At 44.6% G+C, this 19,950-nt stretch overlaps 1 protein-coding gene across 1 annotated transcript in view; it reads left to right on the plus strand.

Moving 5' to 3' along the window:
• The window catches only part of MSN (moesin), a 68,930-nt gene that overhangs the window by 22,431 nt on the left and 26,549 nt on the right, over positions 1-19,950 (plus strand). The window contains exon 2 of the mRNA XM_075008209.1: positions 17,639-17,722. Coding sequence (XP_074864310.1) covers positions 17,639-17,722 — 84 coding nt within the window. The remainder of the gene's footprint in view (positions 1-17,638; positions 17,723-19,950) is intronic.

Below are 19,950 nucleotides of genomic sequence, written 5' to 3' on the forward strand. Positions count from 1 at the left end.
AGACCAAGGGCCTTGTTAACTACACAGATCTGTGTATGGTAGGATAATGCCCATATAACAATCCAAATCTGCTCAGGTCATCAGACCCTTGTCTCTTGTCCATTCCATATTCATAACCATGATTGCAGGCACCTTTATACTGGACTTGGCTCTGCTGAGCCTGATGTTGACCATGTTGTCTTTCCAGATTCTGATGTTCTTGCCCCTTCTGGATCGTTAACTAGTGGAGGTTCTTGGTCTCTGCACGTCACCCAAGTAACTGCTTTAGCCTGCTGAAAAGCAGCTGTCTTTAAGAGTGCATTTTTTCAAGCCCTACTGGTACAGGAACTACAGACATCAACTTTATCTCTGGAAAAGTTACAGGAAAGCAAAGGGAGTGTGCATGAACATTCTATTTGAGGGGAGGAAACAGCAAAAATAGAGGAATTGACCTGTTACACAAGGTTGTGAATAACATTTGCAGTAAGGGCCACCATAAATATCTGGACTTGATGACTCAGCAGGATCCACCCATTAAATTTTCTTTCTGATTTTTGTGTTTGCCCTTCTCCCCCACCCCTTTCCATTTAAGGGAGCTGGTTGTAGCCACCTGGGAAGGATTGCCTGTGACTAAGGGTAAATTTACCCTGCTTTAACTCCTACACCACAGAATATAGAGGAGGTCCTGGGGATTTTACTGTTGTAAAACCAGTTGGTAATATCCCCGGAGCTGTAAATCTGAACTCATCTTTCATTTGCTGAGAACAAATTAACAAATGCTGAAGTAGATGCTCTTGTGTGCTGGGGCAGTACGGAGTCAAAGCTGTAATACTGATGGTATATTGGTACCAATAGGTCAGGCCCTAACAAATTCCAAGCTGTGAAAAATGCATCAGACCGATATCTGGTCTCTGCATGCTTTTACCCTATTCAATATAGATTTCATGGGGAGTGGGGGCCATCAGCTTCTCAAACTGGGGATTCTGACTCAAAAGGAAGCTGCGGGTGGGTTCCTTACTCCTGCACTGCCTTCAGAGCAGGCAACCATTCTGCAACAGCTGTTTGCCAGGTGTCCTGCATTGAAGACTGGCCTATCAGCTGTGCAGAAGTAAGGGTGTTAAGATGATATAATGTCAAACTTCTGTGCTACTGCCTTGGAGGCTGGGTGGTTGGAGAATGATGGCTGCCAACTGAGGAACTAGTTCTGCATGCAGCAGCTCTGACTTCAGAGCTGGGCTCCCAGCCAGCAGCTATTGCTGTCCTGCTGCCCAGCTCTGAAAGCAGTGCTGAAGAGGCCAAGAACAGAAGAAAGGGTAGCCACGGTATTGCAACCACTCCCACAGTGTTTTCAACTCCCTTACAACTCTTGTTGGAGATCTCTACAATTAACACACTGAAATTTCAGTTTTAAATAGCTGAAATCATAAGAGGTTATGATTTAAAAAAAATTGCGTGACAAATAGACCAAAACAGGCTGAAGTTGGTAAGTCCTACCAACAGGGAAAAGTAGCATTACTCCAGTGTGAAATAGGGTACCTGCTGTTAATTGAATGGGGTGAATGAGGAAAGCATCCTCCTCCTCCTTGCTGCTGGTTTAAAATGGTCTCTTAAAACAACCACAAGCACTTCTAATTTCCCCTTGGACTAGGATAGTGGATGTGCATGAAGCCTTAATCAGTCAGACTGCAGTTTGGCGCATCTAGTGAAGCGAATTCTTGTTTGCTGTAACCTTAGGTATTCGTCACATTGGTGTCTCCTGCAAAATCAGAAACTTTTCACTATAGTCCCATAATGTAGTAGGTAAGATGTACTATTTGCTTTAACTATTGCCCTTTGTTATCTTAGGCGTGGGTGCAGGAAGGACTTGCCCAACAGCTCACAACTGATCTTAACTAAGGTTCTAGGGGTCTTGTCATTGTTCTGAGTCTACAACTCAACACTTCCCCACCCCCCCCACTAGCTTCCTCTTCGGGGCCACTGTGCTGTTATAACAATTAAGCTGTGCTGTGACAGACCGCTCAGTATGGCAATGTCTGCAGAGGCACCTTTTTGCTTTTCATTTGTATGAGGCTGGAGGGCATGTCCCTTTACCCCCTAGTTTACAAATCATGTAAAGAGATTTAAATTCACCCTTAGGTAAAGAGCTGGTGACAAGGGGTTAAATATCCGTAATTGGTCTCACGGTGTGATGTGAACAACTTTCATGGCTAAAGACTCAGACAGGGGAATTGGCAGCACTGTTTAGATTGCTATTCTCTAGTGGTGAGGGGAGCCAGTGTAATTTATCATTCATGTGTTAATGATCTGGACCATCACTTAGAAGGTGCAAATACAGAGTAAGATTATTGCACCAAGAGATGGACAGTCCTACTGGGAACACTTAAATTTTGGAAACTTGTATTTGCAAGAGTGGAGACCATGCAAACTTAAGTTTAGTATTTTAATGTCTCTTCCCCCCCCCCCCCAATTTCCTTGCCCCATCTGCATGCTTATACGCATTTATGACAGTAAACCAAAGTAGAAATAATCTGTGTAGATCAGTGATCCCCAAACTTTTTATGCCCAAGACCATCTCTTGAATTTAAGGACAAACCCTGCCCCTCACCTGAGGCCCCACCCTCCTCACTCCATTCCATGACCTCTCCATAGATTCATCTTCCCTACCCTTGGTGTTCCCTGTAAGATGAGCCCTTGCTTTGCCACTCAGGAGAGGTTCAGGTGCTGCCCAACTGATTAGCAGAGTGCCCAGAGTATGTGTGTTTCTGTTAGTGCACTCTTGCACAGGCCTCAGTTGACATAAGAAACTTAATCTGCCTATGGATGGAAGAATTTAGAGGGAATGCTGTCCACCCTCACTGGCTTCTACGGGGCTTGGGTAACTGGTGGGGCTCAGGAGGTATGGGTGCAGGAAGAGTATAAGTGCTGAGGAGGTGGTGGGGATGCAGGAGGAAGTGTGGGGTGCTGGCTGTGGGAGGAAGCTGGAGGTAGGGCTGCAACCTCTCACCATGTGGCACTTAGAGCTAGTGAGGCTACGATGGGTTTCCTACTTGTCCCCAGCCCCACACTGCTCCCACAAGGGTCCACTGCAACTCTGTGTTCCTAGGGGCAGGGCTCGTGTGTCTCCACATGCTGCTATCTCTGGCACTGCCTCGGTCAGCTCCCATTCCTCAAGAACTGGGTTGGGGCAGTGCTCGCTGGAAGGAGCAGTGCATAAAAACTCCTGCCCCACACTATCCCTCCTGTGGGGCTGCACTGGGTGCCCTCTGAAACCACCATTGATACCAGACATGGGCACACAGGGAGCCTGCCTGCTGAGTGTGTTTATGATCAACTGGGAGCCTCCCCAGGATTGAGCAGCTGATCATGATTGACCACCTGGTGATCACTGGTGTATATTGGGTGTTCCTAGAACTATTTGTCATGGATGGCTACGTGGTGAATGTTCACTGAAGAGTCTTGGCTTGTTCAGAAGAGTCCCCAGCAAGTAGTGAGGAAGAGGCTCAGGCTGGAGGACTCTAGAAATCCACAATGTCTAATGCATTTGCTGCTTTCCACACATGGTGAATATGACACTGTTTTGGCGAATATGGGGATGGTCGAGCTGCAGGTGGCTCTTGGAGCCTTTAACTGTAGCTCCTTCTAGGAGCTGCACATGGGGTATGTTGTCCGTCCACTCTGAGCACATGCCCTATTGCTTGGTGGGAGAAACACGGGGTGGCTCCAGATGTCCTGTGTACTTCATTTGTTGCTATAAATTGTGGGGACACAGACCCTTAATGCTAATAGCACTCCTCCAGGGAGAGAGAATATCAGATACCCTGTGATCCTGATTTGCATGTTCACTTCCCGTCAGCCCTCTCCTTTCTCCCCACCACTCTCTCAGATCCACTTCTTCAAGTAGATTATTTTCAGATATAGTCATAAATTTCTTGAGCCTGGCTGAGACGGAAATGCTTCTCTTCCTGTTGTAGTGGGCTGGCTCCACTGTTCTCTTAACTAAAAGCAACTTTCCGACACATTGAGTAAAGTTTCAGTTTGCAGCAAGGACAGACAGCTGAAGTCGGACACTAGCTTTGGTACGCTGGGATCTGCAAACAATGGTTAAATCACACTTTATTTTCTTAAACATAAGGGGAGCTGCTGGAGCTAGGGGATCACTGAGCTGTTGCTAATGCAATGGTTCTCCAATGTCCTGTGTCAGGACAGCAAGACTCTAAATGTTTAACTCCCCCACACCAAACAAAAACACTTAATGCTGGAGTATGAGTTCTGGAGGCCAAGTGGGACTTGGCAGTGCAGGCTGACAAAGGTTGTGAGGACCCCCTTCTCCCACCTCATGATGCCCTGTTGGGAACTCTTAACTAAAGCCTTAATGGGTAGTGTAGTTAGCAGCGACCCTGTATCCTTTCTGGAAGGTGAGGATTGCTGAGTTTTCGGACTCCTCCAAGTCTTCTGATGTATCCAACCATTAGCAGAAGCCAAGTCGTCATTTCTTTATAGGCACCTTCTCTACTTGACTGGATGTCAAGTAGTTGTCTATAGAAACTAAAAATTTACATTTGCTGGTCTCTGGAATGTGATTCAGCCATAAAGCACTGACTAAGTGGCTGGGCATCGCATTACAAAGTGTTCTAATTTCCTTAGGGCATAAATGCTTGTAATGAACTGTAAAATGGTGCATGCTGCTGCATATTACTGATAAGACTGTACACTCCTCCCTCCATTTAAGAGTCTTCTTACTTACATGTACTTGCTTAAATGAGGGACATATTACCTTACCTTTTTCACTACGAGTGAACTGCCCCTGCTTATATGAGCCTTCCGCCCCCATCCTGCAGACCCAACCCACCACAGCCTTAAATCCCTTTTTTCCCCCCCCATCTGCCCCACGGACCCAACCCACCACCAGGTTTTAACCCTCCCTCGCACTCATGACCCCGAACAGCCCCAGCCTTTAACCCTCCCACCATCCACCTCCCTCCCCCAACCCAAGTTTCACTTACCTTTCAAAAGCAGTGCCATGTGCTGGCACTCCTTCGCTGAGTTAGGAGCACAAGGAACTAATCAGACTTCTACATGTATTTTAATGGTAACTTAGTGTCCCTTTTAGGAGTTTTCACATGCAAGCAGGAAGTTAGGACCCAATTGTTCTCATATAGCGAGGGATGAGTGTAATGTTCTGTGCTAAACACAAGGAATTGCTGTACTGGATCCAGAACCAACAGCCAGTATTCTCCTTCCAACAGAAGTCAAGACTAGGTGTCAGGGGAAGGTGCTAGATCCTTGCATCAGGCAGCTGTTCCTTCCACACCAGGTAGTCTCCTAATAGCTAGGAATTGGCTTAATCCCTGAAGCAAGAGGCTTCAGGCAGCATCTCACAAACTAATTATTTTAGGGTTTCTTGTTTTATGTAAACAGCACATGGCAGAAGTAGATATCATGGCGGCCAAACACTTGCAAGAGTCTACAATGATTCTACAGCCAGTTATGCGAGGGGGGGGGCAAATTTTTTTTAAATTGTCTCTGAATTTGCTGCCACCTAACTTCATGAGATCTTGCCTTGCTGTTGTGTAATGAGTTTGGGGGAATAGAACCTTCCAGTCTGTCTTCCTTACAGGGGTGGCTTTTTGAAACACCCCCGACCCTCCAAACAACCTCTGCACCCTGGCTCTCAAGACGAACATCCCATCCTTTCCACATCTCTTCATACAAGCTTCTCCGTTCCATTAATCCTTTTCACTGTCCATCTCCGAATTGCCTCCAATTCTCAACTCCCCTGTTTGGGAGAATTTTCCATACAGTAAACCCCCAAGATACACACAGGTTGAATGCACATCTCATATTTGCATGACTGGAGGGGACCCCAGCAAGCTTCAGCTGTAGGCAGCAGGGGGAGAGCTGGCAAATTGCTCTGCCCTGGGGGAGGGGCGGGGAGCCTCTTGTTAAAGGGCTACTTTGCCAGCTTTCTTCCCCCTTGACAGAGGGATCCCCCTGCCCCACTGGACTTGCGTGAATTTTGAATTGTGCCTGGTTTCCCCAGGAACATAATTATCATGCAAATTGAGGGTCTACTGTATAAGCTACATTTTGTTGAGGAGCTGAAGCTTTATTGCTCGTTTATCCATAGAAAATGCATGTGTTGTAATGACAAATTTCAGAGAGGTAGCCATGGTAGTTTGTTTCAGCAAAAACAACAAGGATTTGGGTGCACCTTAAGGCATTCCATAATTAAGTTGTTTAAAGCTTTTGTGAGTTGCAGCTTGCTTCATTGGATGCATGAAGTGAAAGGGAAAAGCCTACTGGTGGTAGGGATACAGAGATGGGAATATTACATCAGAGCTGATTCAATCAGGGTGGGTGTGGACGAGGGAGATACTTATTACAATAGTTCTTCCAGTAAACTCGTGGCTTTTTGAGTTCCGGTGATCATTTGTCATTCAAATAGAACTGCAACTCTTTATTGCCTAAATCTGAAATTACTATATTACTTTTCATGGTTGCCTAAATTTTCATATGCAAAACCTGTCTTTATTGACACTCAGTGTTTGCATGAAGTAGCCATTCTGATAGGTGTTAACTTTTTAAAGTTATTTTAGCCAGCTAAAGAAGCAGATATCTAGTGGGACTTTCCCAAACCACTTAAGGAGCTTAACTCCCATTGACAAGTGTCTGTGTTGCTTCAGGTACCTAAATATCTTTAAAAGCATTTTCCCAGTCCTGCTCTGCTAAAATTCCTTGAGCTATGGGCACAGAGCACAATTTTCTCAATACGCTCGCTCTCTCTCTCTCTCTCTCTCTCTCACCGTAACTAGAGTATTGTTACAGGGATACAGTCAACCTGAAATCTGGCTTAAAAAGCACTTGTACATAAATCACTAAATTTGATTTAGACACAGTGCTATCAGATGCTGAACAAAAACAATCTCCTTAATGAAGGTGTGTATATGTAAAAATATAAAAGCTTTAAGTTTTTAATGTCCATTTAATTTCACAGCTGAAGCTGTTTACATCTGTGCTTAGCGAAGAATCTAGATCTTAGAACATTAGAGCCTTGTCTGTATTGATGTAGTTGGGATCCAGTAACTGAGTTCCATCATGTGCTGCAATAAAAGATGGAAAAATAAAGACTAGTGAAAATGGAAATATCACTGTAAAGAGAACAGTGTACCACTTCTACAGTGAACATAAATATCAAAGCACTTCAGAAAAGTGGGCAAATGTTCTTGTATAGAGGAATAAGCTAAGACCCAGAGGCAAACTCATCTGAAGTAGCACAGTGAGCTGAGAGCCAACCTAGGGATAGAACACAGCTACTGACCTAGTCTGGTGCCTTGTTCATAGAGCCTTAGACCTCTAGGAGTAGAAACAGAGGACCAGTGTGTGAAAGTTAAATGCAGAAACAAAAGCCAGATGCAGTTGGCTTTCCTGGTTGGCTGTTGGGAGGGTTAATCCTTTTTCTGCAGATTGCAATGTGGCAGGGTTATGCTTGGAAACCTGGGTGTGCCTGCCTGCCTGCTGGTTTTGTGTTCCCTGATTAGCTTAAGAATATGAAAAGCCCCTTTAAACATTGCTGGAAGGGGGCTTGGTTTAATTAAATGTAATCCCTTCAGCAATTGCAAGCACTTTCATATGACCTAGGTCCAGCTTCACTCTGACACACAACACAGGAAAGCTTGAGGGGGAAGGTGGGCTGGCTGACACTCAAAAAGAAGCCAGATGTCTGTAAGTATCCCTGGTGCAACCAGTGGGGCTTGGGTGTCTGATCTCTAACACTTGAAGGGCCAGTGGTTAGAAGGACTTGGTCCACTTCAGTGTGAGTTCATTTCCCTCTGGCAAGCAACTGGGTTTGGAATATGTTAGTGGCAGGGCTAGGTTAGTTCACCTTTCTAGCCTGGATTTGAATTAATGGGTAGCTTTGGGAAACAAAACATCCATCCTGTGGCAAGAGAAACCACTTATGAGTTTTTTTGGGTGCAGAATTTCACCCTGACTATAGAGTCCTGGGCCTCTGTATTCTGTAATATTAGTATCAAAAGGCAGTCTCTGTAAAGTCCTCATTAACACTTGGACTCCTCTTATGACTTTGCCATATCATTAATTGCTTTCCCCCATACAATTTCTGTTGGATGTGGTATACTTCATTTCCTGCCCTAAACTGTGCAGTATTGCAACATGCTGCTAAGTCTGGCAGTTTTAACCCCAGAGGTGGCTGCATTTTATTGGCCAGTGAACTGATTTGGTAAAGGAATTCAGAACTTTGTATGGGTGACTAGATTGCATAAAGTATGAGAGAGGTAGCTGTGTTAGTCTGTATCTTTTGAGAACAACAATAAGTCCTGTGGCACCTTATAAACTAACAGATACTTTGGAGCATCAACTTTTGTGGGCAAAGACCCACTTCATCAGATGCATGCATCTGATGAAGCGGGGTCTTTGCCCATGAAAACGCATGCTCCAAAATGTTAGTCTATATACTGCATAAAGTTAGCTTGCACCAAACTGTCCAGGACATAATCAGAAGACCCATTCATTTCTCTTTTCTATAGAGCAAAGTATTCTCCAGAAATAGGTTCCACCCGCCAATGGATTCAAACTTAAAAGTATGTCCAATAGCTCTAGTGTCACAGGAGACAGGGAGTCTGTAAATCAAACCAATAGCATTGTATACTGTGCTCTTGAGCAGTAGCAATTTTCCTACATGCTGCCCTCCAATTAGTAACACTTTAGTAGCCCGAGAAATAGGTCAGGCAGCCTTGAATAAATGATATTCTAGGCGATCTTTCATGTCTCAAATTTACTAATCAAGCAAATGTGTAGGCCTCTGGTTATACAAGCACCAAATGGATAGTTTGCCATCCGAGAAGGAAGTGACCCATAAGCTTTGAGGTTTGGTAGTGTGTAAGTCAGTAAGCCAGCTTCGGGGGTGGGGCGGGGGGGTGTGTGCTTTTTTTTTTTTTTTTTTTTGAGAGGATGAGTATGATGTCAGTGACTGTCCTAACTGGAAAAATCTGCCATCCTCCATAGAAGAAGACATAGTAATGCCACCTTTGTGTGGGTGTTGGAAAAATCCTAGTGGGATGAAATTTACAGGTAGAGAGTCTGTATTGTGAAAGCTTAGTATGATTTCTGTTGGCAGTGCTGGAATCTCTAGAAGTATTTAGTCTGGGGTTAGGTATGCAGCAGTTAGGGTGAGGGAGCTGTGATTTAAAGCAGTGGTTTTCAACCTGTGGGGGATGGCAGGCCCTGCCTAAGATTTCCAAAGGGGTTGGCGCACACAACTTTTCTTTAGGTGTCTGCAGCTTAAAAAAAAAATGTTAAGAACCAGTGTGATAAAGTAGTGAACAAAACTACTTTCCAGGGCCAATGTACCTAAATCGCAGGGCTCTGTTAAAGTAATTGACCCTCCTGGGTATGAGGGGGCAACTTGCTTCGGTGCCAAGCTACCCTGAGTAAGCTCTGTTAATATGCAGCATATCCTTAACCTCTCAGGAGCAGCTACTGTTAAATGTGAAATGTTTTCAGAGAGCAAATCTGATTTCAGAGGGCCACCCTTGCTTTGCATGCTTGAATACAAAAGGACTTGCAAATATTTTTGTTATAGCTGAGGTTTGGTTTGTTAGGTTTCCAGGATCCTTGGGCTCACTTTCCTGTTTGTGTGAGTACTCAGCTGGGTGAGGGGCTATCTGTGCAGGTTTTACATCCTGAAAGGTCAACAAATGAGAAGTGAATCTATTCAAACTATCATACCACAAGTGTCACTCTAGCCTTTCTTTCAGGGAGAGGTAGAATATCGCACACTTCCCAAATGGCATAGCTGAGCTGAACAGCATACAAATGAAACAGGTTGGAATTTGTTTTCTACTCCCACCTTCCACCTCCATTTGAGCCTTTCTGTTAATGCATTTTCCTATGTTGTACCAAACAGGAGGGCTCAAATGAAGGGGGGTGGAGGATCGGAAATTCAGTGCATTACTAAGTAACTACCACACATCAGCTGAAGGTTTGCTGAATACTTCTGGAAACAAATTCCCCCCCTCCCTGTCTGAGGTGAATAACACAAGACCACTTCAATTATCTGACTTTCCTCCCATCATTCCTGATCCTGGGCTTGGAGGAAGCAATATTCTGAGAACCAGCTGAACCCAGTCCTGGTTCAGTTTAGCAACTGTGCCTGTTTTTCCTTCTTACAAGTATGTGTTTAGGTAACGAATACGTGCACTTATTCTGTTCCATTTGCAAAAACGGTGTAATATTGCTGGTCGTGTGGAATGACAGAAATCAGTTCTTTTAAAATACTTTCAGTTATGGAAGACTTCACACCCAGTTTCAGAGAATTTGTTTGCATGTGGAACACTGACACAGCATGCACAGTAGTTTAAATGTGAAACTTTTAACAGCTTAAAGTGCAGCCATCTCCCATGTTCTCAGGGAGGCCACTTTTTTTAAAATACCCTGCAATGATTATAACGTGAAGTGGTTTTTTTTTTTTCTTCCTCGGTACCTTTGCAGTTTCTATTGCAGAAACTCTGATCTTCAAAGTGGGGGAGGAGCATTTCTGGTGGCTTTAACAACATACTTAATACACGAATTGGGCACATCTTTCCATTGCAACACTTAAGCCTGGGTCAGCCTAACAAACTAAGTAATTGATTTTAAAAAAAAAAAAAAAAAAAAAAAAAAAAAGCAAGCGACTCTGGGATGCTGCTTTCAGGTAAAGGAGACCCCTGTGCACTCACACAACAATGGAAAGAAGTGAATACTTGATGCTAGCTTTATCAAGTATAGTAGGAAATACCATCATGCGACTTTAATTTGGCCTGGCTAACTTTTTTATTTTCCTGTTCTCCATTCTTAGATTGCAGCTACCATTCATGCCTCCCCCTGTTTCATGCTGGCTATTTAAGAGGGAGTAGGATTATTTGTAGCCTCTTGAACATCTGAGAATAACAGATGTTCCTTTCCAAAGCTCTGGCACTTATTAGCAGGCTTGTTCAGGAGTTTGTATGGAGGAGAGGTGAAGGGTGGCTAAAGGCATATGGGGAATGTTACAGATAGTGATACAAGGTGCCTGGTACCACTTCTCTTCAGTTTACTGCTGAAGTTGGAGGAGGTGCTGCTTCCAGATGATTTCTGAAGCTATATATTAATAGGCATTCTTTCCTGTTGCCACTCTTCTCCCCCACATGGGAGTGCAGGCGCTGTTCTGAGTTGGAGGGCTCAGCCTGTGTAGGAGGCCTTGCCTTCACAGCAGCACTGTACAGGGCAGCAGGAAACTTTGTTGTAGAAGCAATTTCATAACTAACTGCTTTAATTTAAAAAAAGTGGTAAAACAGTGGCAACTGCTCTCTAACAGGCGGAGGAGGAGCAGCTGATGAGGTTCTGGCTGTTTCCTTTAGGAGATGTTAGCAGTATCTGTTTCACAAGTAGTGTGTTTTCTCTTGATGTCTGTCTGGTGTGGGAGTTCTTGGGAATCCTGTTAAGAAGGGAACATTAATAGGCAGCGAAATCCATTTCTTTTGGAAGCACTTGGCACAATATTGAGAGCTGTCATTAAATTTTAATGTTGTGTAAAGTGGTGGGTGGAATGAGAGGGTCTGCAAGATGTTTTGTTTTTTGGTAGGTAGCTTGTTAACCCAAAGGGCCAACAAATTTTACCCTGAGAGGTGGCCTCTGAAGGCCTAAACAAAATTGTTTTCTTGGCTCTACCCATATGTGAGTGAGGGCATTAAGTGTTTAAAATGGGTGGGTTTACCGAGTTGTGGTAGATAGCAATACAGTGCAACATGCCCAGGCCATCATTCTGAAGTTAGTCTATAAAACTACAAAAGCCAGTAATTGCCGAACCATAATTGTTTAGCTATTAGGAGTGTATCTTAAACCCTCTGATATGCTAATAGAACCCTTTTGGATAGGTAGGATATGCACATGTTTCTAGAATGACCGCTTCTACACATCCACACAGGGGTACCTCTGTCTGGGTTCTTATTAGTGGAGGGAATGGCATTTCTATGCTTTTTGCTAGTCACTTAGTAAAAAAATTCAGTATATCATAACCCAGAACAACTGACAGACCAGGACTCTTGCCCTGTGAGACAGCTGAATTCCCCTTTTTTCCCCTTTAAGCTGGGAGTAGGTGGTTCTTTGGACTGGAAAACACAAGCCTGTGAACAACCAATTCCACATGAGCCGTGAAGGACGGTGCCACTGGTGCTTGTAAAATGATTTTCCATATACACCTTTTTCCATGCTAATAAAACCACATCACGTCTAGGAGGGGGGCAGGGCCTGGGACAACTCCCTGCTCTGCCTGTGAAGGTTACTGGGGGGCCTGGTGCTGGCAGCATGGGGGAACCAAACTCACTGTGGTGGCAGGCAGCAGAGTGACTGAGCTCCTGTCATCTCTGCTCCCCCAAGCCTGGCTCCCAACCATGTTGCTCAGGGGATTGGCACAACCTGGCTGGGATGTGGCTGGGCAGAGCAGGTTGGGGCTGGATTATTGTACCACTTCCCATAACTGCTCCTACTGCTGGTAAGTGCGTGGCTGGGCCCACACCGAGCTCCTGGTGCTTCCCCCCCCCCCCCCCCCGCCTGATCCCTAGTAACCCTCAAGGCGGGGGTGGGCACTCAAATGGCAGGGCCCAAGGCAGCTGCTTTGAGAGCCGTTCCATGCACTGGGTGGTTCAATGGGCATTGGTCTAGTCTCTAACCTGTAACTGGTAGCTAAATGCACTGGTGTGTAAAATATAAAGATTGTGGAAGGGGAAAGCATTGGAATTACAGCTCACTGGAAACTTTTGCAGTTTGTGTGTCCTTCACCAGCCAAATACAATGCTCCCAGAAAAAGGGGTTATGGTGGAATTAGATAAAATAATACAATGTCCAGAATAGTGCTTAATAGCTGCAGGGCAAGCATAGTGCTCTGGTATTCTCTGTAAGGGGCACAGTATGAGGCTTAGGGGGATGCACATGCCTTAAAGGTGGTTTTTTAAGGTTAACAAGGAAAGATGGGGGCGGGGGGGAAGAGTGGCTGAGCCAGGCACTGTGCCATCAGAGGCGATGTATGCAGCATGTAGTCTAACGTGTACACTTCATTATGTTTGTTTGCTTTAGAGTAAACGGTGGAAGTGTTCTGCTGTGTAATCTGTACCTTCTATCAGCATCTCTCACTAAGGAGCTGGATTTCTGAAAACGTGAGCCATGGGCCTACCTGTGCTCCTCCTAGAAGTATTGTTACGAGTCCTACCTTTTAATCTGCTTACTGGGAAAATACAGAGCAACTCCACTGCACGTTTTAGAAAGGAGAACCTTGCTTTGCTCTCATTGCCATTCCACACCCAGTAACAGATGCATACAAAATAGCTTCTCTGCACAAAAAATGCAAAATTCCCTGTAGTGAGGTACCATATCGCAAAACACAGCACAGCATTCCATAGCATAGTGTAAGAATAAATGAATGAAACGAATTCCTTCTGACTGGCCAATAGGTCGGAAGAAACACTATTTTTTTTTTTTTTTTTTTGTTCTCCTGCTGACTCAAAATTCAGTTATTCAGTAGTTCCCCCTTCCAATTATTAATGTAAACAAGTGAGGCCCTACGCTAGTTAGGGGTGGCTTTAGAGAACCTGCTTTTCACCCCTTTTAAACCAGTCACTGGAATCTACTGCGTCTACACTAGCAAGTTCTTTTGGACAGTTCAGCCCTCTTTTGGAAAAACCCATGGAGCGTCTAAACACACAATGCGCTCTTTCGATCCACAACGAAAAGAACTCGGCTCTTCTTCCAGAAGCCCTCTGCCGCTCCCGGATCAGGAAGGAGTGCCCTTTGTTGAAAGACCAGTCCTCCTGGGGCCGGCTTTTTCAAAAGAGCAGGGGCTGCATGAATGCTCTATTGATAGAACCGATTGATCTTTCAGTCCACACTTTTGTGTGTGGATGCACACACTTTCAAAAAGATCTTCTAGAAGATCTTCCTCTTTTGAAAGATTGCGGTAGTGTAGACGTGGCCTATGAGTTTATTAAGCAGAACTACGCCAGTCTCAAGATTTTTATGCCCACTTCAGTTTTGCTTGAGCAGAAATAGTTGATACAGGTATTTTACTCTCTCTTAGTGGACCATGCTCAGAGCCAGGCCACTTACTACGTGTCCAATTACTGCAGTGTAGCACTGTCGATCCTTGCACTTTAACTACAGGTAGGTACAAATAATATTTAAAAGATTGTAGACTGCTAGATGCAAGACTGGTGCTACCATCTTCCAAGGCCTGTCCCTTTTTCTGCAGGGGTGGGTGGGTTGGGAGGAACAACACTTTAAAAATACTCTGGCCCTGGATATAAAAAACAGCCACAGATCTTACAGTTCTGTCTTCTCCTAATTTAACTGGAACTGTGGGCTGAAGTGTTAAGCTAACATTGTGTGTCTCATACCAACAAATCTTTTGCCCAAGCATGATGTCCTCAGCCAGCAGTTTTCCCTTTTAACCTGTAAAAGGGAGCAGAAAATAATCACTACGATTTGTGCAGATCCACAGTGGAGAAGCAAAGCTTGGGGAAGAGGACTTAAGTCTTTGCAGGCGATGGTATTCAAAAGACAGCTGTCTGACAGTTAACTTAAAATATATAATGTAATATACCTGGCTCTACTTTGGTGTGGTACGAATGTAGTCCCCCAGAATCTCCTAGAAGAGCCTCCTGTGAAGATATTTCAAAGTACCCTAGCCAAGTGCTGAATGCTGTATGGGGATCTACAAAATACAACTTTGAACCCTGTGCTTTTAAACCAGTAAGAGGCCAATTTAAGGTTTTGCTCAAATATTTTTCACTCCCAGGTAATGGAACAGTTAATGCTGTTGCAGAATAAAGGCAGGATGCCAGCACTGTTGTCCCAGGGAATTGGCCTCTTGGGATTTATTTCAGAGCTGCAAATATTTGGGCATAAATCTACTATTTGCTACATGAAATAGAAATATTCTTTTGCCAGCTGTGCTGCTGCCTCCTTAGCAGAGAAGAGTTAAGGTGTGTTAATGATGAAACCAGTCTAGGCAGATGTTCTGAATGAGCTGAATTCATAGCCTTATTAGGTGGTTCCTCAAACATTCTCTGCTGACTTCTGGTCTCTAGTGTCAAGTGGTGAACAATTCTAGTCTAAACTTGAATCTGAACTGTTTGTTGGTAAAGCCACACCTGCCTCTCTAGTGGCTTTTTTACTTTTGGATGTGGCAGGTAGAGTTGAATGGGGGAGTTGGGAAGGGTTGATAATCTAAGATGATAGCTAGCATCCATAATTAAAAAACTTGATTCCTGGTAAGCTTGGATGACCATAGAACAGTTCTCTTATTTTCAGTATTGATACATTGGCTATGTTTTGGATCATCCTGAATTTTTTGTTTTGGGTATCATTGGAACCCAACTTTTGTTCTAAAAATATCTGGCCTACCCTTCTAAAAAGACTTGATATGCAGTGTACATAGATCTGAGAAGTAATCTTGTTTTTTTTCCCTCCTCTCCGAATAAATGAATGGATTGGGAAACAAATGCATTCTCCAATTGTATTTTTGGACTATTGAAAATCCTAAAACTACCTCAGCTGATGTTCTTGTAATTTCTCCTAGCCGCTTTCAAGCAGGATCTTCCCCCGCCCACTCAAATCTACAAGTAGGGATCTCCTTTAACCCAGGAAAATACAACTTTACACTGAATTAGTTTGTTGATAAATGCTCCAGAGAGGTCTGAATGGACTTGCAGCTCAGTCATACAGCAATATTTGACAGGGAGCCCTTCCCACCTTAGGCTACAGTGACACTCGAGAGCATACAGTGACACAGCTGCATAATATAACTAGTCTAAGCCGAGGGGAATCCTCCCCGATGGCTCAACTATTCTAGCTGCGGTAGTTCTGCCACTGACATTACATTTAAGCGTGTCCGTCCGTCTGTCCATCCCCTGAGCAATAAGGGCTAGTGTAACTATAGCCTTAAGTGCCCAGGCAAGCCCTACAGGGTTGAAATAACTTTGAAGGGAGTAGAATCCAGTCCATGGAATACAGTTATTTGAGGCTTTAATGCTCCTTTTAAACATGGAGCTGTAAATTTCTCTGTGGTTCTTCCTTCCCCACTATATCCCCAAAACCAAACTAAGGAGGCCCCACTATTACTAGGAGTGGTGCCCAGGGGGTGGGAGACACATGCCTAACTTACATAAGTCAGCACCTCCGTAACTTGAGGGTTTACTGTATGTGGAGGTTGCAGGAACACACATTTTCTTGCAAGTTGGGGGTGTGGGGATGGGACCCAGGCTGCCACTTGGTTCCCAGCTTCCTTCCACTTGTGGACATGGGGAGACTGACCTGCCCACCCATCTGACAGCCACGCCACTGGGGAAAGGTGGGGGAAGGCTTTTAGCTCACCTAGCTGCCCACAGCTGTCAGCTCTGCAGCTGAGCGAAGGCTGGGGAAGGGGCTGCAGAGCAGTGTCCAGTTGCCTTTAACTTGCGTGAAAGTGAGTTACTCAGTTTGAAGCCACGTATGTCAAGCGTTCACTGTATTCTATTGCCCTCAAATCCTGATGCTCTTATCCCACGTGTCAAATAGGGTCAAGATCTACTTAGAGCAATCTGAGGTTTTGTGTTCAATGAACAAATTATGTAATGCAGGTGAACCTCTCTCGCCTGGCACCCTTGGGACCTGACAGGTAAATTCTCTCATCCAGCACTGAATGACAGGTCAATATTTTCTGGCACATTACCAACACTTCTCCTACTTAATGGGCTCTCAGAAGGCATTTAGAGGTAAATAACAGTACAGAACACTCAGTCAGGACTAGTGGCTGGAAACAAACCTTTATGGGACCATGGGAAGACTTGGCCACACCCACGATAAATGGTTGTCCAGCTAACTAAAGTCATGGTGCTGGAGGAGGGAGTTCAGGATTCGAGAGGTTCAACCTGTACTCCACTGCGCAGAGGCCTTGTTTTTGTGGTTCAAAAGAACCACAGGATAACGCATCAGTCAGGCAGCTTCTGTGAACTGTGTGATTTCAAGGGATCCTACCAAACAGAGGTGTATGTGTGCACAAGCTGCTTCATTTCCTCTGAAACTTAACACTTTTATCCTGACCCCTACATTGCACATCTTGGGAGTATTTTTGGCTACGCATCAGTCAAAGGGAGTTGTAGCTATATGACTCTTGAATGGGTTCAAAGGTTCCCTTTTGAAAGCATGTTACTAGACTCATTAGTGGAACCTCCTGATCTGAGTGGTGAGTTTTCAGAGAACACAACCAGCAGTTTCAAGCACTTTCCTTTCTTAAAATGAGCTGGAAGCAGCTGTTGAGCTCTCTGCAGAGCGCTCAGACTTTTATATCTGTTTTTTTTACAAGATGTAACGAATGTGCCACTTAACACATGGAAACATTATAGTTTGGATTAACTTCCCTTAAAGGAGGGATGTAGAGGGAGGACGTTAAGAAGAAACTCCCCATGTGGGCCGTCTGCTAACTTAGAGGTTACTTGGACCTTTTATCTAAAGACTTCATCACTGGCTGTAGATTGGGCATTGGACTGGATAAATGGGTCATGGGTCTGATGTGTTTATGACCATTACTAACAGGGAACTTAAGATCATACACTAGGAACATCCATTGCAACTGCTATTTTTTGTCTTCCAGATCAGCGTACGAGTTACCACCATGGATGCGGAGCTGGAGTTTGCCATCCAGCCCAACACCACAGGGAAGCAGCTCTTTGATCAGGTAAGGTGACGCAACTGCAGAAAACATGCATTCAGTCCTGGCCTCATTAGGTCTTCTCTCCACTCCTTTCATAACTATCCTCCCCTGTTCACACTCTCTGCATTTATTTCTTTTGAGGCCTTTGAGAAGCTCTACAGTGCTATTCTATGAAGCATTAAAGAACTTCATGTTTTCACCCTCAGCTCACTATGGCCATATCTACACTAGGGGAAAACTTCAAAATGGCCATGCTAATGGCCAAATCAGAGAATATTAATCAAGTGCTGAAATGAATATTCAGCACCTCATTGTACCACATCTCACTTGTGTGGCTTGTCTACACGGGGGTCCTTTTTGAAAGGACCCCCGTGTAAACACCTAAATCCCATTGTTTCTGTAAGCTGATTCATTTCGGTGCCTCATTAGCATGTCCATTTCGAAGTTTTTCCTAAGTGTAGATGTAGCCAAGGAGCTCTGTCTGCCCCCAAGGTACTGCTGTTCTATCTTAGTCAAATTGCGTACCCAGCAGAGGGGAGAGGCTGAAATGTGGGTTTTCTGTTTTTAAAATACTTAACTGTTCCAAATAGACTGTCATCTTCTCCACCATAGTTCCTTAGCTGCTTGTAGGTGTGTTCGTGGAAACCACCTACGGGAGATCTTTGAAAGAGGAGAGTGGTGCCTGCATGCAAAAGAGAGAGCTAATTATTCACAATACAAGCTTTGCTTTGTACACATGTCAGCAAATGAGTTCAGTGCAATGATGTGCACTACATAACGTGCGCCAGGGCTAAAGGAGCCTGTTTCTGTCTCTTCCAAGGTTCAGCTGCCTTTATCTTGGTGCACTGGCTTTTCTCTACATTCTGTACTCGTTGACAGGGTGGACTCTCTCTTTTTTTGTCCCTTGCTCAGCCCTGGCTAAACAGAAGCAGGGATGCATGCACACAACCCAAATGGTAGAGCTGTGAAGCCGTGGACATGATCGTTTGCAGCTGCTGAGAAACTTTGACAGACTACATTACACATCAAGTGTAATCCCAGAGGCCTTGTCCAGGCTACTGCCCAACCATTCTGAGCATCTGTTCAGCCCAGAGAGTGATGCAATTGTTTTAGACAGTGGGGACCTTGTCCAGCTGCCACTGAGGGAGGTGGTGTGCAGTAGAGGTGGAGGGAGGAAGAGATCACAGGCGTTGGCTGCTTGCAGAAGATTGTGTGAACAATGAGACTCTTTTCACTTTCTTGAACTTTTTTGGCCTAGCAATTCTTCATGGTGGTTTAACATGGGTGTGGTTTGCAACACTGGACATTCTGGGGCCAGCCTTTGCACTGAATCTGGGGTAGAGAGGAAAGAAATATCCAATTATGGTTACCTTCCCCATAAAGCAGCCTATCTCCTTTCAGACCAAAAGGCAAAATTTTCTACTGCAAGGTCACTTAACTGCTTTTTTTGCCCCCCTCCCCCTTTCACACACTTGACTCTTTGGATGCTTTCGTGGTCAGATAGTAAATGTTCTCTCTGTTTGGATGCTGCTTTACTGCAAGGGCTGCAGTAGAAAAGAATAGATGGCCAGTTTACTATGCATACAAGCTGAACCTTTCTAGCCCAGCACCCTTGGGACCTGACTGCCAAATGAGAATTTGCCAAACTACAGGAGGTCAATATTGTCTGGCAGCATTACCAACACTTCTTCTGCTTGCTGGGCTCTCGGACATTTAGGGGTAAAATACATTTAGATAACAGCAGACATGGAAATGCTGGCTGTAAACAAGCTTTATGGGACCATGGGAAAACTTGGTTACACCTCTGGTAAGGGTTAAAGCCAGGTAACTCAAATCATGCTCTATTATGGATGTTCCTGGATAAGAGTGTGTGACAGACTGGAGAAGTTCGACCTGTACTATTTTTGTGAAGGATCCTCCCCAGAAGCCTTGACTTAAAGAGCATCTGGTAGCTGGGTGGGTGGTTTTGCATGGTACTGACAGACATCGGTCACAAGGGTTTATGATGCACCTCTTAAATATAACCACTGCATCATCCATAGAAATGACTGCTGAAACCCAATGAGCACAAGTGTACACAAATAAGCGTGGGGCCAGTACATAGAACTCTTGTTCTGTCCTACTGTGCTAATAGTGCAGATGCCAGCATCAGAATGGATTAAGAGTTTAAGAAAAATTCCCTCCCTTTCTTCTCTCCTCCCGCCCCCCAGCTTTGAAACTGCTCTAATTTATCTTTTGGTCAGGAGAGGGGC

Source organism: Carettochelys insculpta, chromosome 13, assembly GCF_033958435.1.
Source record: "Carettochelys insculpta isolate YL-2023 chromosome 13, ASM3395843v1, whole genome shotgun sequence".
Classification (NCBI taxonomy): Eukaryota; Metazoa; Chordata; order Testudines; family Carettochelyidae; genus Carettochelys; species Carettochelys insculpta.